General features: G+C 54.3%; 2 protein-coding genes across 5 annotated transcripts in view; both read left to right on the top strand.

Annotated features, from left to right (window-relative positions):
• Window positions 1-473, top strand: part of SNX11 (sorting nexin 11) — a 393,545-nt gene extending 393,072 nt beyond the window's left edge. Inside the window, exon 8 of the transcript XR_007630308.1 lies at window positions 461-473. The gene's annotated coding sequence lies outside the window, so the exon portion shown is untranslated. The remainder of the gene's footprint in view (window positions 1-460) is intronic.
• A 651-nt stretch (window positions 474-1,124) lies between these two features.
• IGF2BP1 (insulin like growth factor 2 mRNA binding protein 1) lies at window positions 1,125-25,834 on the top strand. 4 transcript variants are annotated; one of them, XM_050327922.1, is made up of 16 exons: window positions 1,225-1,399; window positions 2,455-2,515; window positions 18,882-18,930; window positions 19,419-19,470; window positions 20,213-20,276; window positions 21,446-21,727; window positions 22,337-22,471; window positions 22,666-22,788; window positions 23,254-23,389; window positions 23,469-23,580; window positions 23,751-23,773; window positions 23,884-24,000; window positions 24,142-24,216; window positions 24,517-24,648; window positions 24,753-24,866; window positions 25,603-25,695. In XM_050327922.1, exons 1-16 carry the CDS (start codon window positions 1,225-1,227, stop codon window positions 25,693-25,695), a joined length of 1,743 nt encoding a protein of 580 aa, XP_050183879.1. The 4 variants fall into 4 exon arrangements, with proteins under 4 accessions (XP_050183876.1, XP_050183879.1, XP_050183878.1 ...); XM_050327919.1 differs by lacking the exon at window positions 23,751-23,773 and having other exon boundaries at window positions 1,125-1,399; window positions 23,469-23,591; window positions 25,603-25,834; XM_050327921.1 differs by lacking the exon at window positions 23,751-23,773 and having other exon boundaries at window positions 23,469-23,591; window positions 23,869-24,000.
• The last annotated feature ends 1,634 nt before the right edge of the window (window positions 25,835-27,468 follow it).

The raw sequence follows: 27,468 nt of genomic DNA, 5'->3' as shown, positions 1-27,468 counted from the left end.
CAACCCATCGCGAGCCTAAAAATAAAAGTCTCCAGAAAAGGCAGGCGGGGAGGGGAAAAAAGGGGGTGGGGTAGGGGGCTGCGATGCTTCGACCCCCGCCTCGGCCCCGTCGGGGAACGACCCTCCTCCAGCGCGGGGCCCTTTTGTGCCGGGAGGAGCCCCCACCCCCTCCGCCCCCTTCCCTGAGGGCTTCCGCGGGGCTGCACATGAAGGGCTTAAAACAATGCCGGGGACAATACCCCCATCCCCGGGCCGGGGTCCCGCAGCCGCCCCGCCGGCCCGGGCAGACCCCGGGCAAAGGGGGAGGGGAGGGCGGGCCCTTCCCCACCCCGACCCCCTCCCCATCCCCAATCCCCTGGCGCCAGGGGACCTCCCGGCCCCTTTGATGCCGAAGTTTTTACACCCAGAAAAATCCCATTGAGGCACCGGGGAAAGGGGTGGGGAGGGGCGCGCTGGGGAGGGGCGCGGTGGGGGCGGGGGCGGCAGCAGATGGGAAAGTGGCTCCGACGGGACAGGGCTGGGCGGGGAGGGGGTGGGGCAACCCCGCACGGGACAGGGGGACGCGCCCCCGCTCGGAGAAGGGAAGGGATGTGCGGGGGTGTGCGCGGAGGTAAATAATGTAGTATTTAAATTAAAATAAATAAATAAGTGGCGGCCGCCCCTCCCCCGGCCCTCCTCCCGGGGCCGGGCCCTCCCGCATCACCACGTGGCTTCCTCCAGCAAACATTTTCACTCATTTTCCAGGTCGGTTTTATTTAGAGGCGGTGCCCCGGCTGCCGAGAGGCGTCCGGTGACACTCCAGTGCCACTCCGCCGACTTGGGGGCCCCCGCAGCCGGCGCCACCGCCCTGCCCGCCGCCGCCACCCGCCGGAGCCGCCCCCTCCCCTCGGAACCCTCCTCCTTCTCCTCCTCCTCCGCCTCCTCCTCCTCCAGCGGCCGCCGCCCCCTCCCCAACGGCACAAAAATCCACTCAAAAAAAAAAAAAAAAAAAAAAGGGGGAGAAAAAAAAAGAGAAAGGCGAAGCAGAAGAGGGAGCGTGGTTGTGGTGGTGGTGGTGGCGGGGGGTGAAGCGGAGCCGCCCAGCCAAGCCCCCGGCCCGGCCCGGCCCGGCTCGGGGTGGCAGAAGCGCGGCCGGAGCTCGACGGCGCGGGCGACACGGCCGAGCCCCCCCGGCCCCGAGCCCCGGCACCGCCGCCCCCGCGGCCGCCGCCCCTCGCCGCCACCATGAACAAGCTCTACATCGGCAACCTCAACGAGAACGTGACTCCGGCCGACTTGGAGAAAGTCTTTAACGACCACAAGATCTCCTTCAGCGGGCAGTTCCTCGTCAAGTCCGGCTATGCCTTTGTGGACTGCCCCGACGAGCAGTGGGCCATGAAAGCCATCGAAACTTTTTCGGGTGAGCCGCCTTATCTCGCCTTCCTCCCCCCCGCCCTCTTCCTCCTCTCCCCCTTCCCGCACAGCTCGCCTTCCCCCTCCCCCACGCCAGGGCTCCCCAAAAACGTGCGCTCCCCGCTTCCTTCGCGCCGCGTCGGGGTCGGAGCTGCGACCCCGCTTTCGGTCCCCTCCGAAAAAGAAAAACAACAAACCAACCAACAGCGTGGGGAAAAGGGGGACAAGAGAAGAGCGGCCGCCAAATCCACGGGCTCACCTCCCACCCCCGCCGCGCCCCCGTGCCTCGCGTGGGTCCCTCCGCCCTCCCCGCGAGTTGCGGGGGTCCTGTCGCGGCTCGGGAGGGTGGGTTGGGACTTTGGCCATTTTGATTTCAAACTGGGTTTCCTGGGGCATGTGATGTGTGGAGGAGCGCGAAGGTCGCCATGCTGCGAGCAGGGAGAGAAAAAGCTCCCCGGGAAGCGGAGAATTTTTAAAAATATTTGAATTTTGGATATTTCTCGCCCACCCTTCCCTCCTTGCCCCCCTCCTCCCGGGCTCCTCCCGCCTCCCGCCGGGCTCTTCCCGTTTTCTTCTCCCCCCCTCCGAAAAAAAATTAAAAATCGTTAGAATAACCCAGCAGCGAGGAAACCCACTCCATTTTCCAAGAGAAATCCATTTCTGCCATGGAGTTAGGATTTTTGAGCCTTTTAATGTGGGGGGCGTGGGGAAGGAAATCTGCTCCAAGGACTTTCTTGGAGGGCTTAAAGAAGGGGGATTTAAATAAAGGCGAAAAATTGGGCTCAAAATATTCCTCGTTTTCTTTCGCTCCGAGCGGGATGAACTAAGGAATTAAATATTCCTAAGGAACATTGTCCAGACTCACCACTCCCTCCCACCGCTTCCCACTTGAAGCCAGGCTTATATTTAATAAAATACACTTGTAAAGGAATCGGGAAACGTATTTGTGCGTAGTTGGTCGTAATTTGGATTAAATTGGGAGGTTTCACGTGATTGTGTGTTATCCAAAGCTTTCTGCCCACTCCACCCAGATTTTCAAAAACAGACACATTTTGTTTTTAGGAAAAGTGGAGCTTCATGGAAAGCAGCTAGAGATCGAACACTCAGTCCCTAAAAAGCAAAGGTAATGCAGTGTTTCAATTTATTTTTATTATTATTATCACTTTTAATTTCTGTCGGGGTTGGGGGGGGGAGTCGAGAAAAATCTGTACGAAATAATGGAGGCAAAAAAATTATACCTAAATATGTGCATGTGAAATGAAGAGATGGTGGTGGTTTGGGTTTAGATGCATCCCCAGCGGGGCGAGAGGCAGTTTTAAGGCTCAATATTTAATTAATTAATTAATTTAAAAGAAAACTTCCTCTGTTAATTTATTTTATTAAAAAAAAAAAAAAAAAAGAAGAAAAAAATGGTTAAATGGTTATCCCCCCCCCTCCCCGCTCGCCCAAGGTGATGGATGGCTGGGACGGTTTGGGTTGGGATTTTCAAACTTGTGGCACTGGAAGAATTTCCCAGCCTCTTTTGGCTCCTGTGGCGTGAAAGGGGTGAAATCGTTTTGGTTTTGAAGAGAACTGGGACATTTAAGAAAAAAAATAATATTTGTTTTTAATTAAAAAAAAAAAGTGAATTTTGCTGAGGTTTGACGGGGAGCACTGGAAGAGAAGAATCAAAACAACATGGGGCTGGGCTCGCCCTGCCATGCTGGGCAGGGATTTAAAGCCTTGGCGGTGCAGGGAGCTGGCCTGGCTCCCACCACTGGGATTTGGGGGGCAAGAACTGCCCCTTTTTGGGGCTCCCCCTCCACCTGCCGAGCGGCCTCTCCCGCCGGCCTTGCCCAGCCCATCCCCATCCTTTGGCCCTTTGTTGTTGCTGGGCCGGGCAGGAGCGGAGCCCGCGGGCCCCGCCGGGATGAGCCGCCAGCAGCTCCCATGGATTTGGGGTCGGGGGGCTCTTTATCCCGGAGGTTCCTGTGCCCCGTTCCCAGCTCGGGCAGAGCTGAGGGCTCCTCAGCCCCCATCCCAAACAGTCCACGTTGGATCGCGCAGCCCAAACCCCTCGCCACGTGACGAGGCGGCTGCTCCAAGGCTGGGGCGCGCGGGGAGGAGGCGAAGCCAGCCCTCCCTTCCCAAAATTCCTCCCTTTCTCCCGGTTCCCTCGGCCCTCAGCCGCCCCCTCCCCACCCGGACGCCCGGGAGCCCATTTTTGGGCTCGCCCCCTTGGCCTCTCTTCCAAACTTGGCACCCCCTCCACGCCCCCCCTCCCCCCGGCAGGGGGCTGGTCCCAAAGGCGATCCCAAATCCATGTGATCATTCCCGGGCCGCTATTTGGTGATTTTGAGGATTATTATTTATTTTTGGGGGGCACCTCGTGGCCGGGGATCGATTCCTTGTTACAGCGGCTTTGCTACCAATGAATGGAGGGTGGATTGGAAAGGCAATTACACCCTAAAGGGCAACCTAATAACACTTAAAAACCCAAACAAACAGGGAAAACCCTGTATTTTTTTTCCCTTAGTGCTGCTGGAAAACCGGGAGGTGGGTGGGTCGGGGTGGGGGTGGGGGGAGCAGATTTTGTCCTCCCGAGAGCACGTGGGGAGGAATTGCCCGAAAACGGGAATATTTCTTTGGGCTCTGGGATTTAAAGGCGTCCTTTTGGGGCGGGCGAACTTTGCGATATTTCGGTGGAATCTTGGATCGGTGTTTTTCCTCCCGGAGCTTCCTCAGGAACGCTGTGCCTCGAATTCAGCTGAAAAGCCCCTATTTGGGGGGCTCGGGGGGTTTAAAATGACCCCCCTGTGTTGGGTGCTGCTCTTAAAGCCGCAGGAGCCGCTTTTGCCTCCGTTCGCTGCGGGGGTTTTTGGGGGCTCGGGGGGGTCCCCGCGTGTGCCCCGAGCCCGCGGTCCCTTTGATCCCACTCCGGGGGAGCGGTTTGTGTTCCTGAGCGGGCAGAGCACGACTTTTCTGGCAGCCCTTGGTAAACTCGGCAGGTTGGTGGCTCCCAAGGAGTTTTTTGGGGGATTTTCGTCCCCTTCCCTCCCTCCCGATAAGGGTTGAGATGTTGCCTTTAAAAACTAATTTTTTTTTTAATCCCTTTTTTTTTCTCTCCCTTTCTGCTTGTTTTCCAGACTGGATTTTCCAGTTTAAAGGCACAGAGAACAGGAAATGGTTAATTAAGGGAGGACAAAATCAGATGGGGTTGGTGGGATCTAAACCAAACAACCTCCCCTTCCCCCCCTCCTCAAACCTGAGATTAATTTTTTTTTTCCCTTTAAAAATGTGGGAAAACGAGTCACGAGCAATGTTGCACTTCCCAGTTAATTTCTATTTAAGAAAAAAAAAAAAGGAAACAAACAAAAGTTGTTTTTTCGTTTGGTTTTTTTGTTTTTCTTTTTTTTCCTTCTGGTTGAAGGTGTAAATGGGGATGTGGAGAAAACCTAATTTGGGTGGTTTTAATTAATGAATGTTTTTAGAAATTACCTTGGTTTTTTAAGAAAATCTTTCCTTTGCCCTCTTTAAAAATCTCTCCTGTCCCTAAACCCAGGGTAGAAAAATAATTTTAAAAAATACTGAATGGGTTAAGATGGCACAAAAAAGAAAAAAAAGGCCACTGGTTTGTGTGGCTGCAAGAAGAATAAATTGATTTAGTGTCGTTTAATTACAGCAATTCTTCAAATCACACTTAAAGCTGTGAATTATGTTGATGATCGGGAGGACCATTTTAGCAAAATACTTCGGAAGTAAAAAAAAAGAAATCAATTGATAAACGCCGAGAAATGTGTCATTTCATGAACAAAACTGAGTTTTAAAGTTAGTTTGTATCCGTTTAAAACACCTTGTTGCTGCTGGGGAGTTGTGTTCTCTTTGATTTTGTTGTCAGGAAAACTGGGAGGAAACTTTAAATTTGAAACCAAGAAGCTTCAAAATCGTTGTGTTTTATCCTTTGGGAGGTTAAAAAAGAAAAGATAGGAAGGAAAAAAGATAATTTGTGGTTTTGTTTTTGTTTTTTTTTTAAGTTAAGGGTTGTTTTTTCGGGGGGGTGGGGGGGAGTTGGAACTGAGAAGCTGAAAAGCCCCAATTCGAGGGGGTCAAAAGAATGAATGAAAGGAGGGGAAGGGGGAGGAAGGAAGGGGGGGAAAAAAGTGAATCCATCAAGCAGACATTCCAAATATGAGGAATGTGGAAGTGAGTCGACCAGAGAGAATGAAACCAAGCAATTTGGGGAGGGGAGGGAGGGGAAACAGGGATTGGGGTTGAGAACAACCCAGAGTGGGAATTCCGAGGGGGTTTTTAGGCAGGGGTCGTTCCCCAGCAGCTCCTGGGTTTGTGTGATCCGAGTTCATGTTAATTTTTTAATTGCTGTTAATGTTGTTTAATGTTGTTCATGCAGTGGAGATTTGGTGTGGTGAGGAAAAGTGATGGAGGAATCTTGAAATTGACTTCCCCCCTCTCCCCCCCCCCTTGTTTTTTTCTTCAAATGAGTGTTTTCCCACCAAAAAAACCTTCTTTTTGCCCAGGCAAAGCCCTGCAATTAATTGTTCTCAACGAAATATGTTAAAATTTTGGGTGAGGGGGAGGGTGATTTCTTTATTTGTCACTCTATTAATCCAAAAATACACTTTTTTCCCTCGTGGTGGCTGGATTAGCTGGAAAAGGAACTAAAAAAAAAAAGAAGTGGGAGAGTTCTTTTTCCCACGTAAGAGAAAAAACCTTGAGTGTTGAGATAAAATTTGCTTTTAATCAGGTCTTAAAATCCTTCTTTTCCTCCTGAAAACAGAGTTGGTTTGTGAGTGGTAATAGGGTTTAAAAAACTTTTGAGAGCAGGGCTTGAAAATTGAAATTTTGGTGAGCAAAAAGGGTTATAAACTTAGAATTTCCATGAGTGAAAAGGGTTATAAACTTAGCCTTTTTCATTGCTTTATTTCTCTGAGCCCCCACCTTTGAGCTGAGAGTTCTCTGCTCCTGGTTTTCTACCTCTGAGAACTGGAATCCTTTGGAATTCCGTGTGTTCTGATGGTTTCCAGTCAGAAAAAGTAGGGGGGGAATAAAGCCATTCAATGAGTCATTAGTAATTTGTCAGCAAATTTCATCCATGGAGTTTAAACCTGAGATAATTAAATCGATTTTAAGAGCTCTGGGAGAGAGAACAAATTTATGACTGTACAGCCTGAAGTGAGAGAAAATCCTTTATGTCCCCCCTTTTCCATGTAGGAAACATGGCAAATATGGAGAAAAAACCAGCGATTTCACTGAAAACTTCGTGGTTTTGAAGCCACAGAGGGAGGGAATTGGATTTTTTAAATGCAGAAAAGGATAAATAATTTAATTTGCAGATCCTCAGTGGCAATTGCAAGGACTGGACCCACATTTCCAGTTGAATTTGTCCTGATATTTGCCTTTTAGGTTAAAAAATAAGCAAACAGAGACCTGAGGGGAGCTGGGGTTAAAGTACTCGCTTTGAAAATTGAGACCTTCCAGGATTTAAATAAAAAAAATTAAAAAAAGAAAAAGGAGATTTCTACCCCCTCCAGCTCAAACCCCCAACTCTGTTAATGTTTTCCAGAGTTTTTGGGAGGGTTTTTTTGGGGGGGAGAGTTCAGGCCAAGGTTGGACAAGGGGTTTGCAGCTCCTTTTCCAGCTCTTTTTCCTTGCTGGGGTCACCAGTTCCCACCTTTCTCCTGGAATTGCTGGGTTTGAGGGTGGAAGGTGCCTGTGATGCAGCAGAAAATGGGGTTGTTTTATTTCTGCTTCTTTTAATGATACCAGTGGTTTTATGGAACAGTTTTTAGGGGGAAATGGCAGAATTTGGCAGAATTTATCCTAAAATGAAGGTGTAGGGAAACCCTTCCCAAGAACTGAGGAGGGGAGTCAGAGAAAATAAAGAATTGAGGAGCTGGAACCTGGAGATTGCAGGTTTCTGTTGTGAAAAGAAGCCTTTTAAAGATGTTACAGAGATTTTTATGGGGTTTTTTGTTGGTTTTTTCTTTTGTACCAAAGAGGAGCTTTTTGAAACTTTGGGGTGAAAATTCTCATCTCCCCCCCCCAAGACTGGAGGGATTTAAAAGCTTAAATGAGGATGTGTGCTCCTAAATCACCCACTCCTGAGCAGCACTGGTGGGTCTGTGGGTTCCCAGCTGGGAGAGAGATCCCAAAAGACTGGGGGACAGTGGGAAGGATCTGGGAGAAGGAGGAGTTCACAAGGTCTGCCTTTTCCCACTGCCCCTCGGCTTTGAGTCCTTGGGCACCTGGAAATTCTCCTTCTGCCCAGTTTGAAACATGGAAAAGATCCAGGAGGGTTCAGCAATGAGGACTGGGGGGCGGGAGGGGGAGGGAAATAGAATTTCCAGCAAAGATCAAAAAATTTGGGAAAACAGGTGGCACAGGAACAAAAAGAATCAGCGACAGGACTGGTGTTCTGCACCGTCCTGCTTCCACTTGGGGTGACTCTGGGCTGCTGAAGGGAGAAGCACAAGCAGGATTCAGGGAATAATCTGCTCACCAGGAAGGTTTTTGTTTTTTTTTTTCTAAGGAAAACTGTATTTAAGGGAAGGAGAAGCCCAGTCCCACGGGGGTGTTATCCCAGTGCCTTCCCAGCTCCTCACTTCGTTACCAGTGTGGACCCTTCAGGGAATTCAGCTCAGAAACCTTTGCTGGGATCTGGCTCCGGTTTATCCTGGAGGTTTTGGAGCTGGGGGATCACAGGGGTCCAGGCTGGAAGTTTTCCTTGTGTCTGTGAGAGCTCTGGGGGGTGTCCGTGTCTCTGTCCGTGGATCCACCCGTCTCTCCTCATCCCTGCGTGTTTCCTGCTGAACCATGAGATGCTCTCCCAGATCCATGTCCCCGGGGTGGGAATGGGCTGAGGGAACACTGGGGTTGGCCAAGGTGACCTCAGGAGGTCCCTTCCCACCCCAGTCCTGCAGATGGAGGAGCAGGAGGTTTCACTCGGCTCCTCCGTTGGGGTTCCCCTGGGAAGCTCCAGGAAAGGGAATCTGGGGTGTTGTTTTCAGGTGATTTCCTTAAACCCAGCATGTGTTCCCTGGTTCTGATGGAATAACCCACTGAGGTGGGGTGGGAACCAGTCCCACACTGGTTTACATCCCGTGTCGTGGCTGCTCCAGAAGGTGCTGGAAAATCCTCCTGGGTTTGTCTGGGGATTTAAAACGAAAATCGTGGTTTGACAGAAACCCACTCGCTTTTCTCCTCTGGACAGGGGATGGGGCTTTCTGGGAAGGGTTTTGGGAGGGTTGGGGTCCTGCAGCCCATTTCTGGCTCCTGCCAGCCCTTCCCACAGGGAGCAGTGCCTGCCTCGTGTCCCCTTCCCTGGGGGTTTGGCTTTGTTTTGGGAGCTGTGGTTTGGGTGCTGGTGCCTGTTCCAAGGGGCAGCTTTGGGATACCCGGCTGGTCTGTGCGCTTGGGAAGTGGTTTTGGGAAACCATTCCTCATCCCTGGGCTGAGTCCACTCTGGCTCCAGCTGCCTTTACAGCCCCTGCTTGGGAGCTTCCCTAAGGAAACCCATTAAACCTGAAGGGCAGGGAGACACTTTAGTGGCAGATGAGGGGTCAGGAGCTGGGAGTCAGTGCAGAGGGAGCAGGAAATGTCCATGGGGATGGGGATGGGATGGGAGCAACATCGGAGCGAGAGCATCCCTACTCCACTCCCAGATCCCAGTGTGAAAGAGCAGGAGAGCACAGCCTTCCTGCTGGGGAGGGGGGAGAAAAAATAGGAGAAACTAAACCGACATCAAAAATCCGCCCGCCTCGGAGGAGCCCTCGATCCGCCAGGAAATGGGTCATTTATTTTATTGTAAGCGACACTTGGGAGCCCTGACATGGGCAGGGCTGAAATTTCACACTTTCCTGGCTACTGGAATGATCTGGTCCCTCGGGAGTTTGGGAAAACACCCCCCGGGCCGTGGGGCAGAGCTGGCTCCTCACGCTATTCCCGGGATGAGGAGCCAGGTTGGGTTTGGGATGCTCCCAACGCTCCACCTGCAGCGTGGGCGGGAGCAGCGCTGGGGGCTGGCAGAGCTCCCTGCAGCACAGGGGGACTCGTCCCACCCGCTCTAGGGGCATTGCCAGGTGCAAACAGCACTTGAGAGTCCAGGGAAAGGGATGTGCACAGAAAGGGGGAAGTTTTGACTCCGATAATGAAGGTCCCGCCGCAGTTTCCTGAAGGAGATCCCAGGGGAGCAGCTTCCCGGGTCGGAGTGTGAAGGAGATGGAATTGTGAGCCAGAGCCAAATAAAAGGGAACAGGATGAAAAAAAAGGGCTCCCAGGGCCAGATTTTCACCCACAGTTGGAGCCAGATTTTTCCAACTTGGACCGAAGCTCTAAATAAAAGCTCCGTTTTCCGACGCGATCAGCGCCCGACGTGCTGAGCGCTCCTGGAAAACTCTGCCTGTCGGGATTCCTGCTGGTTTCTGGAGCTTTGGGTCTGCCAGCTCACACAGGGAGGTTTTGGCCGCTCCCCCTCCTTCATCCCCAGGGCTGCTGCCCCAGGGAGGGGTGGATGCCAGGGGGGCACAGGCTGATGGGTCCAAGGGAGTTACTTGTCCCCTACTTTTCCTCTTTGCTGCACTGGAGTCATGTTTGGAGCTTGTGGTGAGAGGTCTGTCGGACTGTTTGGGAATTTCTGGAGTGTTCAGGGTGAGGAGCTGTGGATGAGGTGCAGAATAAGGGGCAGGATGAGGAGAGGGGCACTCGGTGGTGCCCGAAATGCTCCGTTCTCCCTTCAAGCTCCACGTTTTCTCTGGGGTTTCTCACCTGCAAAGCTCTGGCTTTGCTTCAACTCCTGCATGATCCAAAGCTGTGGGATCAGACCTTCTGGCTGTGTTGGTGCAGAGAACTCCCAGCAATTAAACAATAGCTGTGTTAAGGTATCACAGTCTAGAGCAGCACTTACCTGCGAGGGGCCGGGGAACGGTGCCGGGGTGGGATCAACTCTGTGGCTCCAGGACTGTCAATTTTATCCCAGTTATTCCTTGGTTAGTGCTGATCACATCCAAGCAGACCTGAGTGTGTGGTCATTTGTATATATATAGATATATGTGAGTGTACACGTTCTCTTTACTACGAAGACGTTCAGGTGTGTTTTGGGATCTCCTCTTGGGCATAAAAGCGTCTCCCAGATGGATCAAAGGAGCCCTAAATCCCTAAAAGCGAGTCGTGATCCCTCCGGAGGAGGAAGGGCTTGTGGCTGCTGTGGGTTCTTACGGAGCTGTTTGGGGTGTAATTTCAGGAGGAGCCGAGAATCTCCCATAAATGTTGTGCCTTTGGGTCGGGATTCACGAGGATGTTCCTGCAGCACCGGCACCGCCTGTTTGAAGTCAGCGGGGCCGCCTCGCTGCTGAAGTGAGGCATGTGCTGAACTGCAGCCTAAACACACAACTTTATATGAACTTTACACAGTCATTGTTTAGTGCTCAGTTACAGCTGAGCTAATAATGCAGCAAATTCCCCTGACATCTTTGAGCCTCTTCTCCTGCTCGTGGCGGGGACACGGAGGGGCTGCGGCTTTTATAGGTGACACTTAGGGAGGGGGGAGGATTATTTGTGACCCTTTAAAAGCTCTGCCTCTGCTGAAGGGCTTCCCCGGGAGCCTTTACTGCTCCAGCCAGGAATATTTGCTGGGTGTAGGTTTTGCTGGATTTGGGGAGCCTGTGACAGCAAACCCGGTGCAAGTCTGTGCCCCTTCCAGGGATGGGAAAGGATTTGGGAGCTCCTGGATGGGATGTGGGCTGTGATTTGTGCCTGATGTGATGGGGACAAGCATCCTGCTCACAGCCTGAGAGCTGCTGGGGGTCTGAACCCCCACCCTGCCACCTCCCCAGCCCGACTGGGAGGACTGGCAGGGCAGAGAGCGGCACCACGGGTTTTAACTTGAGCTTTGGCAAAAGGGTCTCCACCCTGGAATTAAGTTCAGAAGGGAGCATAATCAGTGTTGTAACTTCTGGATTCTCCCTTTATGAGTCTGCTTTTGATCTGGGAGGGTTTGTCTGCCTGTAATCACTGCACTGGTTCAACCTGATTTGGCTCCAAACAGACTCGGTGCCGCTGGTCCTTGTGCATCGCCCACCTCCTCCTCCTCCTCCGGCACGGGCCTCCATCAGAAGAACCCTCCAAAGTCACAGTCAGTTCTGTTTCCTCTTGCATCTTGTGCATGGGAAGTTGTCTGGGGACTTAATCCTGGCAGCTGCCCTTGGCTTTAACAATTCCCCCTTAATTCCCCTGCTCCAAGTGCTCCGAACCTGCGGGGTTTGTGAGGTCTCCAGTGAGAGGCCAAGACCCCACTGTCCAGGGGGCTGGAAATGCAGAATAAAGAGAAGTCTCTGACCACTTTCTGCAGGCAGAATTGCATGAAAAATCTCTGAGTGACACCTGTCAGTCACCCTGATAATGATGTTTAATTACTGAGAAACGAGGGCGCTGTAAGACCCACCCAGAAACGTGTGCTGACGGGGTTTGGGGTTCCACCAGCTCTGTGGGAGCTGCCTGAAGCTTCACTTGCAAAGCCTGGACTTGTCTCAAAGCAGCCCCACTGGAAACCAGTTAGAAATGTGTCCTGGGCACTGGGGGAGGGTGAAGGTGTAGAGAGAAGTGTTTGAGGGGTTCATGGGTGGCACCTCATCCCAGGAACTGGTGTGACCGTGCTGTGGGTTTCCCACCATCCCACTTTTATTTCAGGCTCTGCTGGATTTGGGGAGGAGGACAGGAAGCCTCCTGTGCCTGAGGCTGGTGTAGCACCTGGAGGTGGCTGAGAATTCACATTTAGGACCTTCCCTTTTCAGACTTGGCCCCGGTGGGTGAAGGAGAATGTGCAGAGTGCCCCAAAAAGCAGAATATTCTTTAACCTGGGTGTGCTTTTATTCAGGTTTTCACATTGGCATCGGGGATGGAGGGGATAAAAAAACCCCTGGAGTTTGTGGTTGTGCTCCGAAATGCTGGACTGGGAATGCTTTGAGGGCTGTGGTGGGAAGATGGGGCCTCCACTTCCACATGTTGTGGTCTGTAAGGAAGCTTTAAAGGTGACATTTTCCTAGTCCAGGCAGTGCCACTCGGGGGTCAGATGGATTAAGGTCAGTTTGAGAGCAGGAATTTTAGGTTTTCCTTAAGGGATGGAGATCCCTCAGTGCTGCTGCTGGGTCACGGTGGCACTGGCTGGAGGGGACTGGTGAGAAACCTGTTGGTGGCAGCTCGTCCTGCTGGGCTTTGGGGCTGGGGGTTTAGCTGGGCTTGGCTTTGGGGCGTGTTCAGAGCGTCAGGAAGAGCTTTCTCAGTCTGTGGCAACTCGCCAGCAAATCAGAATGGGAAGATGATGCAAAATGGGTGCATTGTCTGAAACTCATTCATTTTGTTTCCTCGCCATTGCTGAGTGGGAATCTTGTCCTGGCTGCAGATCCTTGATGTGTTGACTTTGGCAAGGATGGGCTGCAGGAGTCTGGGGGGTGCCTGGAGTCGTCCTCTGGGCAAGGGGAGGAGGAAGGTTGTTTGGGAGGTTTCTGGGAGGCTTCTGGGACAATCTTTTGAAGCACCAAGGTGTTGGCTCCTCTCAGGTTGGCACTTTGGGTGGGGGTGGTGTGTGCTCCGTGCCAGCTCCATCCACTCAGGATCAGCAGGGAAAACTGGGAATGGAAAGGGCACAGCAGTTTGAGGGCGGAGGGAATACAAGGTAGAACATTTTCCTGGCTTTGAGCATCAACCTGACCCTTCCCTCTGCACCTGGGATGCAGCAGCTCCCCTAAAACCAGCAGTGAGTTCCCAGGGGCTTTCCAAGGGACGCTCACAGACAGCTGGTTCTGGGCAGCCTCCTCAGAAAACCCTCCTCAGCTCTGGGCAGTGATGCTCGGCGTGCAGAGCAGCTCTGAAAACGAGCTAATGGGGAGAAACCAATTAGACAGATTGATCAGCCCAGCGTCAGATTCTGGTTGCCGAGATGATTGATGGCAGGGATTAATCACGTCGTGCTGCTCCGCTGGAGATAACCCAGCCAAGGGGAGCTGCTCTGCCTGAGCCCCCTGTGGGTGGGGGTTCTCCAAAATCCCCTGGCCTTGTTGGTCCTGCTGGGAAATCTGTGTGTTGGTGGGTTGAATAGCGGGGTGGGGGGTAGCCAAGGGATGTGCTGGCTCAGAGGGCAAGGAAAAGGTGGCAAATTGTGGGTGAAATGGCTAAATCATGGATGAAGTGGCTAAATCATGGATGAAGTGCAGATCCCATCTGAGTGGGGATCCCATCCTGGAATCTGGTGACATTCCAGCAGGCACCTCCTTCCTTGGGCTTTTGTCTCCTTGTCAATGAGGGGAGTTCAGGGATAATATTCCTGCCTCGTGGAGGTGCCAGCAAATGGAAAGCCTATCAAATGATAAGGGAAAAGCGAGTAATTTCTGCTACAACTTTCCTGCGAGTCCCCCTGGCAACGTTTGTGTCTTAGCAACCGCATTTTCCTATTTAAAAATGTTTGAAACATTAAAAAACAACAACAACAGCGCATTAAGCACAGGATTAAGTGCTTCTCCTGAATCAGAGCCTAACTAGATAAATGAAATGCTGTTAATTGAATCAGGGATGCACTGTGTTTTCTGCCCCCCAATTTGCATCCCATTTGCATTTGATTGCAAAGCCATCATTAATGTTGTTCAGGGGTTGTAGGTCCCCCCCAGTGTCTCTGGTTTTGGGTGTCCTCCTCCTGCCACGAGGATGTGGATGGGATGGGGTTGGTGGGTGAGTTTGGGGAGAGCCCAGAGGTTGGCTCTGCTTGGTCCCTCAACATCTCTGCTTGGAGAAGCACATGGTGAGGGGTGGAGAAGGTCCAGGAGGGGCTGGATATGAGGGAGATGCCGTAGCCAACATCCCACGGGGCGTGTTTGGGGGGTGTGAGGCTCTGGAGCTGCTTCTGACACCCTAATGCAGAGCCCCGGGGGGCAGAGGATCAGCAGCTCCCACTGTGGTTCTTTCTCCGTCAGACATTCCCTAAATCAGCTCCTGGCTCAGAAACAGTCAAGTTATCCCAAAAAAACCTGGGCTGGTGTGGGGAGAGGAAGGCAATCTGCAGGGGTATGTGCTGGGACAGCCACCCAGGGTGTTGGACTGCTGGGGTCAGCTGGGGGTTGTTGTTGCTCCCTAGACATGGGCCTTGCAGAGCAGCGTGTGGGGAGTGCGGGTGGTTGTGTGTATTCCCTGCGGATCACAGGGAATGCTGTGTGGGGCTGACAGCTCCAAAGGCTTTGGAGTGACCTGAGCATCCTGAACCCTCCATCCTGATCCTCCTCCACCCTCATCCTTCCAACTGCCTCTGTGATGTCAGTGCTGGTGATGCTCAGGGTCAAATCCCACCAGGAAAATAACCCCAGTCCATCAGGGATCCCCTGCCGGCTCCTCGAGGCTCCTCATGCCACCAGGCACATCCAGGAGGAGTGATGAGGGACACTGGGCTTTATCCTGACCCTGTCAGTGGCATCCAGCTCCTCTCTCCAGCTTCCCAGGCTGGGAAGGGCAGCTCTTGCCTGGGACCCGTGGCCAGGGCTTTGCTGGGAGGAGGCGGCAGGAATTCCCCTGGAGCTCCTCGCCAGAGCCAGGGATGTCGGATGGGTGAGGGTGGGCTCTGCCCCCACAAAGTAGCACCCCAGGAACGCCCCGTGGGGCTGGAGCAGAGGGAAGGGAACCCTCCTGTGGGACGGGATGTGCCGGTGCCGCTTTTCCATCGGCTCCGGCTCGCGCGGCCGGTCCCAGGCTCGCGCTGGATCCCGGCCAGGCTCCCTGCTCCTGACGGGCTGGTGCCCCTTTCTTGGGTCCCTGCCACCACCACCACCGTGCCAGGCCACTCCAGGGAATTACCAGCAGATTCTTAATGAAGTGGGAGGCTCTGGCCACCCTTTTGAAGGCGATCCCTGCGGATGCGTCCGGGGGTGAGGGAAGGGAGGATCCCGAGGGCTGAATCTGCGCTTGGATGTTTCCCATTGGGATTTAAAAATGAAGAGCTGAGCCAAAGCAGAGCCCCAAACCTAATTTGGGGTGTTAATGGTGATTGTGCCTCCCTGGTGCCCGGGGGTTTCCGTGGAGGTTCCTGTTACTGGTCCTGCCGTGTGAGGAGGGTGCACAGCTCCAAGGATGGGGCTGGGAGGGCTCCGGGTGCCTCAGGGACATCCCGTGGCTTCCGGCTGCTCCAGGGCTGTCAGACACCAGCAGTGGGAATTCCCTGAACCGACAAACCTTTCCTTTGCTGTCTCTTCCCATTTCACCTCCGTTTCTCCTTTCTGGAAAGGTGGTTCTTCCTGATCCTCTCCGGGCTTGATCCACCTGGCACAGCCCGGAGGGTGAGGAATCTCCACAGCACCCGGATCTGCAGGATCCCTGGTTGCTGCCTGGCTTCTCCCTCTTGCTCCAGGTCACTTCATCTTTCTTGGTTTCCCCCACAGTGAGGTTTAACTTGTGGTGTTGAGCTCTTTAAAGAGCTGGCTGGAGGGCAGTCCGAGGAAAGCCTTTGCTGGAGCACATCCTGCTGCTTCCAGAGCTCAGGGATAACGACCCCAATGCTCGTCCGTGTGTGGCTCCATGGCACGGGACCTGCTGCAGCCTCCTGTTCTCCGGGAGAATCAGGGTGGGTGGGATTTCCCCCTCGGTGGGTCCAGCCCAGGGCCAGGGAGGGTTTGTGGAGTTCCAGGAGATTCCAAAGGTCTCGCTTTGCCTGTGTGTGCCAGGTTTTCCAGGCTGAGGGATGGACACAGGGGGATGTTGAAGGGCTGTTGTCCCAAACAGCACTGTCAGTGTGGAGCAGGAGGATGGTGACACCGGGATCCATCCCTGGGACACACAGTTCCTGCCCCCTTACATTCCTCCAGCTCTTCAGCCTCCCCTTTCCTCCCCTTTGATATTTGTAATTAAAGAATCGCCGGCACGCGCAGGAACTGCCCGGATCGGCAAACAGGCGGTTTTTTTCCCGGGTCGATCGGTCCGTTCCGGCTCATCCCAAGGATCTGGGAGACTCCTGCCTTTGGCATGAGGTGAGCAGCATCCAGCAGAGCTCCCACCTTCTCCCACGAGCCAGGGCTGCTCTGGAGCCGCTGCCCATGGCAAGGGCACGAGCGCCAGTCCTGGCCGGCAGCCGAGGTGGGGCGAGCGGAGTTCAGTGGGAGCGGGAGGGAGGAGCTCCCGCCTTTGGCACCTCGTGAATAAAAATCCCGGGAATCGCCGTGGCACGGAGTTATTTATTTGGAGAGCGGCTCCGCTCGGAGCGGGCGGATCCGAGTGGCGTTCCAGTCCGGCAGGACCCGCTCCTGGCAGAGCAGAGAGCGGCGTTTATTTATTCATGACTTCCTCTGTCATTCCAACCACGGCCGCTCCGGTGCAGCCGGATCCGAGCTCATCAGAGCGGGAGCTTTCCACCCACTGTGGGGCAACTCCACGTCAAGCCAGAGCTCCCCAAAGGGTGATGGATGTGGCCCCGATCCCACTTTACCCGTGGCACGATGGGCATCGCTGGAGTCGGGCCAGGAGCGTTGTCTCATCCTGGGATTCCGTGGGATCCTGCTCTGCTTTGTGCCGCTCACCTTGCTGTGCTGAGGAGAGACTCAGCTCTCCCTCCGCGGGGATTCAACATCCATCAGCGATGGAGGCAAATAATCCCGGTGGAATGGCTGTGATGGGAGGAATTATGGTTAATTAACATATTAATAACAGCGCCGTGGCCCCGGTGAGGCGCTTCTGGACCCAGGTGATGCTCTTCCCGCATCCATTCTTCTTGGAAGAGGAATTCCGCCGCTTTCCTTAATGAATTTCATTTTTTAGGGGGGGAGCTGCCACCAGCAGAATGGGAGGGGAGGGTGGTGAGGACATAAATGGCTCTTTTCTCTCCATGGCACGTTGGATTCCGGTCACGTCCGTGCCGAGCACGTGCGCTGCCCATGCAGATGCTCGGAGCAATCCGGAGAAGTTTCCGTGGCAGGGGTGGGCGGTGGGGGGACCTCCAGGGCTTCCTCTGTCACTTCCAATCCCTTTGACCCTCCCTGGACTCCGACATTCCTGGCATTCTGAATTTCTTAATCTCTCTCTGGTTGGGTTTGGGATGGGGATTAGCGTGGAAAGGAGAGATCTGGTTTCAGAGCGTCGCATTCCCTCTTTCCTTCCTGCAGCCCCTCCCCGGACACGATGGGATTTGGAGGGTTGGGTTGGTTTCTTTTTCCTCATCCACCTGGTTTGCATCTGTAGCAGCGACAGAATTGGTGTTTCGGAGCCTCCCCGGTGGCTGAGCTGAAAAATCTCATTTTTTCTGAGCTTTTGACTTTCAGAGGGGAGAACCAAGCACCTCAAATCCGACCGTTCCATCCCTCTGCTCCGAATCTTCGGGAGATCTTCAGTGTCTTGGGGAAACATCAGTTCTGGTTTTGTTGGAATCCAAGTGACCAGACCTTTTTGGGGTTTTGACATGTGAGGAGGTGCTTGAGGCAGCTGCTTTCACCTCACAGGGTGATGGGGATGAGGAGGAATCCTTATCCTGAATAACGTGGATGGGTTTGGACCATTCCACGCTGGATGATTTCTCCTCATTGACGAGTGAGCTGAAGTTGTGTAATTAGGAAATAATGATCTAGAACCTCATTTTATCTCTTTTTTTTTTATTATTTCACCTGTTTCAGAGTAGTTTGAATTCAAAGCTGTGTCTCTGATGTGGATCTGAGGGTATTTACCCCACAGGGAGCTGCCTGCCTTGGCGTGACATTTATCTTCCTTTTCTTTAGGCATCTTAAAAATCAGGAGTTTTGGTTATTCCCCCAAAAAATAAGAGGCCAGGGAGGGGGACCAGCCGCCCTTGGGGGGTTGTCCCTGTTGGCAGCACAAAGCTGCATCTGTGGGCACCTAAAGGGGGGATTTGGGGTGTCCAGCAGCACGTGGGGGGCCGGTGCCACGGGATGATCCCTCGGGATGGTCCCACGGCTGCTCTCAGCTGTCTCCTGCAGCTGCTCCGAGGGGGGTCGGGGGGAAATGACACCCCCGGGGGCAAATCTGGCACCGGGATTATAAAAAGGGTTTCTATTTTGGGAAAAGCGAGGTTAGGAAGAGCCAAAAATGTGAGTGGAGAAGCAACCTGAGCCCGTCTCAGGGGAAGGAGCCGGGTTGTCCATGCCTTGATTTCCCTCAGAGAACATCCAGACCCTCAGCTGGGTTTTGGGATGTGGGAGCGATGCTCCTGTCATCCCAAGGGTCATCCCTCTGGTGAGGGAACACACAGCTCCCTTTTTGCCTTCTAAGCCTTCTGTTTAATCTGGGAAAAGTCTCTGCCTTTCCGGCTGTTAGGGCTCTTCCCAGTGCCAAGGGTTTGGTGGGAGCTGGGAATTTTCTTCTTGGAGAACCTCTGGCATAAATCAGTAATCAGCCAAAAGCCTCCAGAATCCCTGGAAATGTGTGGAAATACAAAGCTTGATTAGATCCACCGGCGTGCCCCAGGACAGCCACGTTTCGCCCCCGGAATCCTCATTTTTATCACTTCTCCTTTATTTCAGGAGCCGGAAAATTCAAATCCGAAACATCCCCCCCCAGCTGCGATGGGAGGTAAGAGGAGCGAGCGGGCAGGACTAGATCAGATTTAAGGCCTAATTCCCCCCCTCCAGGTTTCTGTACTTGGGATGAAAGTCAGTTTTTCCTTTTCTTTGTTATTAATTGGGTCTAATTATACAAGACCGTTGCTTGTTTCTCTCCCATTACAGGAGTGAAATCAAGGGATAGAAGCGACGTAAGCGACACCACCAAAAATCCCCATTAATACCCGGGTTTTATGATTTATCTATTGTACAGGGAACAAAATGGAGCCTTTCTTCCCGCTGCCTGCTGGGACTTTTCCCTGACTCTCTTTTCCCCCCCCGCTGGCTCCGAGGCCCCTTGGTCCAGCGTCCTGGGGCAGGCAGGAGCTTCCCTCATCTAATTGCTTGTGAAATCTTAATGACCAGACAGCTGCCTTTTATTGATGGGTTGCGTTCCCCTGATCAGCCCTGACAATCCCAGCGTAAAGTGGGTTTGTTTTTCCCCCCCTCCTCTTGCAGGTTCTGGATGGTTTGCTGGCCCAGTACGGCACGGTGGAAAACTGCGAGCAAGGTGAGGCTGCAGGAGGAGCTGAGGGCATTTATTTATTTTCTGCCCCAGATCCTTTTTTTTGGGGGGGTGGGGGAGGAGGGTGAGGATGGGCACGTGGTTCTCCCTTTGTCAGCAGACTGAGGATGTCAGGAGGTCTCAGCCTGGTCGCTGAGGCATTTTTTTGTGTGTGTTCCCTGTGCCCCAGGATGAGCCCGTGGGGCGGCTCTGGGGGCAGCACGAGGGGCCGTTCCCACAGCAGGTGCCAGGTCAGCGTCGTTCCCAGCGCTTTGGGAAGGTGCCGGATGCTCTCCCGAGGCACCGGGGAGTCTCTGGCTCTGCTCAGCAGATTTTATCTCAGCCCCTAACGCTGAGCACTCGAGGGAAGAGGTTTAATGTTGCCCCTGGGATGTTTAATGGGAGTAGAGTTACCATAACCCTCTTGGAAACGGAAAGGAGGAGCTCCTGGGATTGCTCCCGGGCTCTGGAGAGGGCTGGGATGGAGTTGGCTTTGGTGGCTGTGCTGCAGAGCACGGGGATGGATCAGCATCCTTTAGACAAGCAGGAGGTCCTGCGGTGCCCAGGATGGGTCTGAGCCTTTGGATACTCCTCCCATGCGGGAAAGAACTGCTGGTAAACCCCCGGGGAGCCCCAGAGGGGATTTATCCAAGCAGGGGCTCATCTGAGGGGTCTCTCAGCCTTTCTGGGGGGCTCTGCTCCTTGTTTTTCGTGCTGCCTCTCCAACCCCTGCCTCTCTTGCTCGCAGTGAACACGGACAGTGAGACGGCCGTTGTCAACGTCACCTACGCCAACCGGGAGCAGACCAGGCAGTGAGTGCCCCCCATCCCCTGGGAATTCTGCCCTCCCTGCCACAGCCCCGGCCCCTTCCCTGCTTGCAGAAAACAGGATTTCCCGTGCTGTGAGCCAGATTACCCCCAAATTCCTACATTCTGCCTAAAAATGCAGCAAGTCTTTGCGGCCACCCCTGCGCTCGGGTTTATTTTCCTTCTCCTTCAGATGGATTTCCAAGTTCTTGGGCTTTTCTTGGTGGTTCAGACAGTAAAACCGTAACTTTTTGCTCGAGCCAAAGGGGAGATTTCCTTGGTTTTCTGTGATTTCAGGAGTTCTGTCTCCAGAAAAGGCAGTAATGAGACCAAACATCAGATCAGATATCTGGCAACACGTGTCCTCTCTGTCAAAGGGAGACTTCCCTGCTCCCTTCCCTGCTTTTTCCTCCTCCGGGGATGCATGCGCTTCATCCAGCGTCCTTCCCTGCTCCCTTCACACCCTGCAGGGAAAACCTCAGTTCAACAAGTTTTGGGTTTTTGTTGTTGTTGTTAATTTGGGGTGTTTTTTGCAAGAGTGGAGTCCCCGAGCACGCTGTGGAGCCGGGGAGGTTTCCCGGAGCTGCGGGAGAGCGGTGACCAAACCCACGGCCTTGCTCTTGCTGCCAGCCCCACCTATCGACAGCTTCCAGCCCCTGCATCCCTCAGCTCCTGCCGGGAGAGGGATCCGAGGCAAAAACAAAACGTGCAGGAGAGTGGGAATCGCTCCTGGCACAATCCTGTTCTTGCCTCGGTCCCTGGGAGGGATTCCCCTTGGAACATTTTGGTTCATCCAGACTGGGTGGAAGGTCCCTCTGGGTGCCGGATCCTCACAACACGGGGGGGTTCCTGGTGTTCCCTCACCAGGGAAGGTTTGCCTTGTTTTGGGTCGAGCTCAGCCTGGGAGCATCCCAGCAGGTCCTGCATCCCAGCAGGTCCTGCATCCCAGCAGTCCTGCATCCCAGGAGGGACCTGCATCCCAGCAGGTCCTGCATCCCAGCAGGGACCTGCATCCCAGCAGGGACCTGCATCCCAGCAGGTCCTGCATCCCAGGAGGGACCTGCATCCCAGGAGGGACCTGCATCCCAGCAGGTCCTGCATCCCAGCAGGTCCTGCATCCCAGCAGGTCCTGCATCCCAGCAGGTCCTGCATCCCAAGCCCTCCTGCCTTTGCAGAGCCATCATGAAGCTGAACGGGCACCAGCTGGAGAACCACGCGCTCAAGGTCTCCTACATCCCGGACGAGCAGTCGGTGCCGGGGCCGGAGAACGGGCGCCGGGGCGGTTTTGGGGCCCGGGGGGCCCCCAGGCAGGGCTCCCCCGTCTCTGCAGGGGCCCCGGTCAAGCAGCAGCCCGTGGACATCCCCCTGCGGCTCCTGGTGCCCACCCAGTACGTGGGGGCCATCATTGGCAAGGAAGGGGCCACCATCAGGAACATCACCAAGCAGACGCAGTCCAAGTGAGTCCATCCTCCCACGCCCTGTTGTCTCACGGTGATTAAGGTGCTGGATTATTTTTTTTTTTTTTGAAAACGGGCTGTTTGGGGCGCAGGGCTGTGTGTCCAAGAGCCACCTTCCCATTCCCTGCCCCAGCAGGGCACTCTGGCTGCTCTTCCTTAGGAATCTCCCCGTGCCAGCACTGGGATGGGACCCAGCATGTCTCTTTTAACACAGATTTGTTGAACTTCACCCTGTCTGTGCTCCTGGGTTTGGCCCCTGAGCTTATGTTGGCCATGGCTCTAATCCCCCAAGGAAGGCTCTATGTGGGATGTGGGGTGAGGGATAGCCCAGCCCGTCCCCAGGCACGTGCCTGTCCCACCCCTTAATCGCCCCTGTTGCTTAAAATAAAGAGATGCTGATTCCTTATTTGGATTCGGGTGGTTGGAGCTCCTGAGCTCTGCATCCATGGGGAATGTCGAGCCCAGGACTCGCTCCTCCTGCCTCCCCTGGGTGCAGATGTAACCCTGGAGCAGAGTGAGCTCCAGGCTCGCGTGGGGAGCGGAGCAGCTGGTGCTGATGGGGTCAGGAGGCGATGGAGCCGCTTCCCAGCTCCCATCCCATTCTTCCAGGATCGACGTGCACCGGAAAGAGAACGCGGGAGCCGCAGAGAAAGCCATCAGCATCCACTCCACCCCCGAGGGCTGCTCTGCTGCCTGCAAGATGATCTTGGAGATCATGCAGAAGGAGGCCAAGGACACCAAGACGTAAGGCTTTCCCACCTGTGTCCCACCCTGGCTCTTCCCAGGGCTGTGTGGTGCTCCCACACGGGCAGGGGCTTTGTTTTGGGGCACTCCAAGCGGTGGGATTTGAGCTTCCCTCATCCCCCTGTGCCAGACCCCTTCTCTTCTGGCTGCCATGCTCCTTCATGCTGGTTTTTCCCCCCTGTTCCTCTTTCAAGAGCTGATGAAGTGCCTCTGAAAATCCTGGCCCACAACAACTTCGTGGGGCGCCTGATTGGCAAAGAAGGGCGGAACCTGAAGAAAGTGGAGCAGGACACGGAGACAAAAATCACCATCTCGTCGTAAGGCTCCCTGTTCCCTCTGGGGGAGCCAGGGCAGAATTCCCCAGCCTGGGCCAGGATGGGGAGGATGAAGAGGGGATGGGGGATGAGTGGGCAGAGGTGCTTTAGTCCCCAGGGCTCTCTTCAAAAACCTTGATGTTCTATTTTCTATATTCCGCTTTCCATCTGCTTGGTGTCCCCTCTGCATCCCTTTGGTGTCCCTTCTCCATCCCTTCAGTGTCCCCTCCCCTCCCTTCAGGGCTGTAGAGCTCAGGCCAGGCTGGTTTGATGGCCAGGACTGGAGTTTTGCTCCTAAGCCCCCTTTTTGGGGAAGGCAGAGTGGACTTTCAGTGCAAATCACGGCACTGGGCCCTGCTCTGAGTGTGGCAGTGGCACCCCCTGTCCCCCACACCTCAGTGGGCCCTGCTGGGAGGGCTGGAGGACCTGGTGGAGCAGGGCCTTGGTGCTGACACTCTTTCCCACCAGCTTGCAGGACCTGACTCTGTACAACCCCGAAAGGACCATCACGGTGAAGGGCTCCATCGAGAACTGCTGCAAGGCAGAGCAGGAGATCATGAAGAAAGTGAGGGAAGCCTACGAGAACGACGTGGCCGCCATGAGTGTGAGTGGGCTCGGTCCTGCCCTGGCTGCTGGGAGCCCTCGGGGATGATGCCCTGACAAACGCCCTCTTCTCTCCTCAGTTACAATCCCACCTCATCCCTGGCCTTAACCTGGCTGCTGTTGGCCTCTTCCCTGCCTCCTCCAACGCGGTGCCTCCGCCCCCCAGCAGCGTCTCCGGGGCCGCCCCATACAGCTCCTTCATGGTAGGTGAACACTGGGCAGCTCAAACTGCTCCTGCTTCCAGCTCAGGGCTGTCTCCTCCGTGGAGAAGACCTGTGTGATGGCCAGCGTGCCTTCAGCATTCCCTGCTGCCAGCAGGTCCAGCGTGGGAGCGGGATCTGGTCCCTTAATCTCTTCAGAAGGTTCTTGGCCCCCACGGGGTCTGGTGGCGGCTCAGCCTTGCGCCCTTGGGAGTGGTGTGGGCGTCACTTGGGGCTGGGAGGGTGACACTGAGCCCCAAGTGGCGAGGCTGAGCCCCAGACGCTGTCCCTGCAGCCCCCGGAGCAGGAGACGGTGCACGTGTTCATCCCCGCGCAGGCGGTCGGGGCCATCATCGGCAAGAAGGGCCAGCACATCAAGCAGCTCTCCCGGTTCGCAAGTGCCTCTATCAAGGTAGGGCTGTCCTGGGGGGGACCTCCTGTCTGCCGCCACTTCCCCAGGAAAGGGAGCATTTCCCCTGGGGAAAAACCACCCAAAAACCCTCGGAGGGGTTGTGATGTCACCCTGCCCGCTCCTGTCTGTGTCCCCCTGCAGATCGCCCCTCCGGAGACGCCGGACTCCAAAGTGCGCATGGTCGTCATCACAGGCCCTCCAGAAGCCCAGTTCAAGGTCCTCCCTGTGCTGCCCACGCCGCGGGGGGTTTGGGGGGTCCCTCTGTGCCGCCTGTGCCGTTGGGAAGGGAGGAGCAGGGTGGTGACTGCGGTGTCAAGCCCCCCCAGTCTGCAGTTGGGTAGACCCGGGATCAGCTCTCCCAGGGGCTGAGCTGGCTTGAAACTCCAGGGAATGGGATTTGCTGGGATGCTGTCCCAGCTCGGGACCGGGGATGTGGAGCTCGTTGAGCTGGTGGGGACACGCAGGGCTGGGACATTTTGGGTTGGTGCCTGACTCGGCGCTCCCCCCCTTCCACAGGCACAGGGCAGGATTTATGGGAAGCTGAAGGAGGAGAACTTCTTCGGGCCGAAGGAGGAGGTGAAGCTGGAGACGCACATCCGCGTCCCCGCCTCGGCCGCGGGAAGGGTCATCGGCAAAGGCGGCAAGACCGTAAGCTGGGGTGGGGACGGGACATCCCTGGGACACAGAATTCCTGGGGAGACGGCTGGGATTTCCCAGAGGGACTCACTCCTTGTTTTGCCCCTTCCCCGCAGGTCAACGAGCTGCAGAACCTGACGGCGGCCGAGGTGGTGGTGCCGCGGGACCAGACCCCCGACGAGAACGAGCAGGTCATCGTGAAGATCATCGGGCACTTCTACGCCAGCCAGGTACGACCCCAGAGACCTGGCTACGGCCCCAGAGCTCCTGCTCTCCCCCCGGGGGCCTCTCCGGCGTGTCCATCACCGTGTGTCCTCCCGTGGAAGTTTTCCTCCATGCCTGGCTGGTGGTGTTGTGGGAGATGGGGAACTGTGCTTTTTACCATGGGGGGCAGCAGGGGAGCAGGGAGAGCTGTGGGAGTAGGAGCACACACAGAGTGTGACCTCCCAAACTCGACTTCTGGAGGGGAAAAAAACCCTAAAAACGGGACAGGAAGGGATTTCCAGGAGCCATTTCCAGGAGCCTTCACCCAGCCCAGCTGAGTGCTGTAAATGTTTCCCCTCATTCCCGAGGTCTCGGAGTCTCTGGGCTTTCCCCTCCAACTTCCCCTTTTCCTCTCCTGTGAGGAAAGTCTGGGAGAATTGGGGTTGTTCAGCCTGGAAAAGAGAAGCTTTGGGGTGACCTAATTGTGGCCTTCCAGTACCTGAAGGAGCCGACAGGAACCTGGAGTGACAGGAGAAGGGGGAATGGCGTCCAACTGCCAGAGGGCAGGGATAGATGGGATATTGGGAAGAAATTCTTCCCCGTGAGGGTGGTGGGGGGCTGGGATGGATTTCCCGAGAAGCTGTGGCTGCCCCATCCCTGGAACTGTTCCGGGACGGGGCTTGGAGCACCCTGTGCCCGGGGGAGTGACTGATCTCCAAGGTCCCTGCCAACCCGAGCCATTCCCGCGGTTGTCATTCCCAGATGGCTCAGCGCAAGATCCGGGACATCCTGGCCCAGGTGAAGCAGCAGCACCAGAAGGGACAGAGCGGCCAGACGCAGGCGCGGAGGAAATAGGAGCGGCAGCGACGCCGGCGCCCAGCGCGGCGCGAGCCAAGGCCGGGCCTAAGAGTGGCTGGGAATCAGTTACCGTAGACAGACGGCAATCTTTTCACTAATCGGGCAGGGTTAAAGGCAGTTTCATTGGCTTCCAAGGTAGATGGGTAGGGAACAAACCGGGGCATCCCTTCGGGGCTCCACAGCTACTTAAATGACCGGGAGGTGCTGCCGGGGCCGGAGAGGGGGGACAGAGCGAAGCCAGCACGGCCACCACGTCCCCTCTGGGCCACCGCGTCCCCTCTGGGCCACCGCGTCCCCTCTGGGCCACCACATTCCCTCTGGGCCACCACGTCCCCTCTGGTGGGCGCAGCGTTTGTCCCCTCATTTAAGTAGCCCTGGAGGTGCCGTCCCAGCCAGAGCGATGGCAGCCAGGTGTCCCCGAGCCCTCGCTCCCTCCTCCCTGGGGCTCCCTCCTCCCTGGATGTTGGATGGTGGATGTTCCCAGAGCAGCAGTGACCCTTTGGAGCGTTTCTTTGGATCAGTTTTTTTTTCCTGGTTTATTTTTGCCTATTTTTGCTCATTTTCCTATTTTGTTTTTTTCCCCTCTTTTCCTCTATTTTTTTATTTTTATTCCCTATTTTTTAATTTTTATTCCCTGCTTTTTTATTTTTCTCTTTTTTATTTTCCCCTATTTCCTAATTTCCCTTACTTTTTTTTCTTTTTTTCTTCCCCCCCTTTTTTCTTGTTTCCCTCTTTTTTTTTAATTTCACCCTATTTCCTCCTATTTTTTTTTTTCCCTTTTTTTTATTTCTCCCCTTTTCTTTATTTTCCCCCATTTTTTTATTTCCCCCCGTTTTAATTTTTTATTTCTCAAAGAGAAAAATTCCACTGGATTTTTACCAACCCACATTGGTAGCAAGATCCACCATGGACAAAAGCCACCAAACCACCCCAAAGGACTGTGATCCCTTGGGAGCTCTGCACCACTCCCACCTCAGGACCAGGAGGGCAGGATTATTCCTCCTTCCCCTGGAGTGCAGTGCCTTGGGAAGCCTTAGAAGCCAGGAGAACACCTCTATTTTCCAGGATTTTTTTTTTTTTCCTGAATGTTTCTTTTCAGTTTAGGTTAGTTGTAAGAATTTATTTTTTTTTTTTTTTCAGATTTCTGGGGGTTTTTTTGAAGCCTATGAAATACTGGCAGAAATGGGACACGGGACAATTTCCCTCCTTTTCCTCCTTTTTTCCTGGTGATCTCCACCGTGGAGGTGACGACCTGTCCTAGAGAGGAGGCCTGGGCAGGGAAGGGCTGAGGGAATGGCTTTGGCTTTTCCCTCCTCCCTTCAGGAACAGCAATAAACAATAAACCACCACCCAAAAAAACCACAAAAAATTGAAAAAAAAGGCAAAAAAAATCCCTTTTTGGTAAGAAACATGGAATTCATCCTCATTTCCTAAGTAATCTGACAATGGGAACTCAATGCAGAATGGTCTGGGGGGGTCAAGGGGTGCAGAATTCCCCAGGGAATATTTAATTAGCAAAGTGGGGAGATGCCAATTCACCTGAATATTCCTGGGGCTATTTATGTCTTCTCCCCCCACCTCCAAATCTCTCTAGGTGTGGGGGGGTAAAAAACAAAAACCCTCTTCCTGAAATTGGGCACATTTTTTATCAGCTGAGAAAGATATATATTTTTTTTCACTATTTAATGATAATCCCCCCATCCTTTCTGCAGGAATAACTGTTCTCATGAGACAAACCCAAATATAAAACGTCAAAGGATTGTAAAATGG

Source organism: Myiozetetes cayanensis, unplaced genomic scaffold (genome assembly GCF_022539395.1).
Source record: "Myiozetetes cayanensis isolate MyiCay16 unplaced genomic scaffold, myiCay2020 scf35, whole genome shotgun sequence".
In the NCBI taxonomy this organism is placed as follows: Eukaryota; Metazoa; Chordata; class Aves; order Passeriformes; family Tyrannidae; genus Myiozetetes; species Myiozetetes cayanensis.
Note: the sequence above shows the minus strand (reverse complement) of the source record. Positions and strands in the feature narration are given on the sequence as shown.

Bases quoted from the DNA above. Each gene is read 5' to 3' on its own strand.
- IGF2BP1 (XM_050327921.1), top strand. From the start codon at position 1,225: ATGAACAAGCTCTACATCGGCAACCTCAACGAGAACGTGACTCCGGCC. The intron at 18,931-19,418 runs GTAAGAGGAGCG...CTCCTCTTGCAG, and splicing joins CCCCCCAGCTGCGATGGGAG to GTTCTGGATGGTTTGCTGGC. The intron at 22,472-22,665 runs GTAAGGCTTTCC...TCCTCTTTCAAG, and splicing joins GAGGCCAAGGACACCAAGAC to AGCTGATGAAGTGCCTCTGA.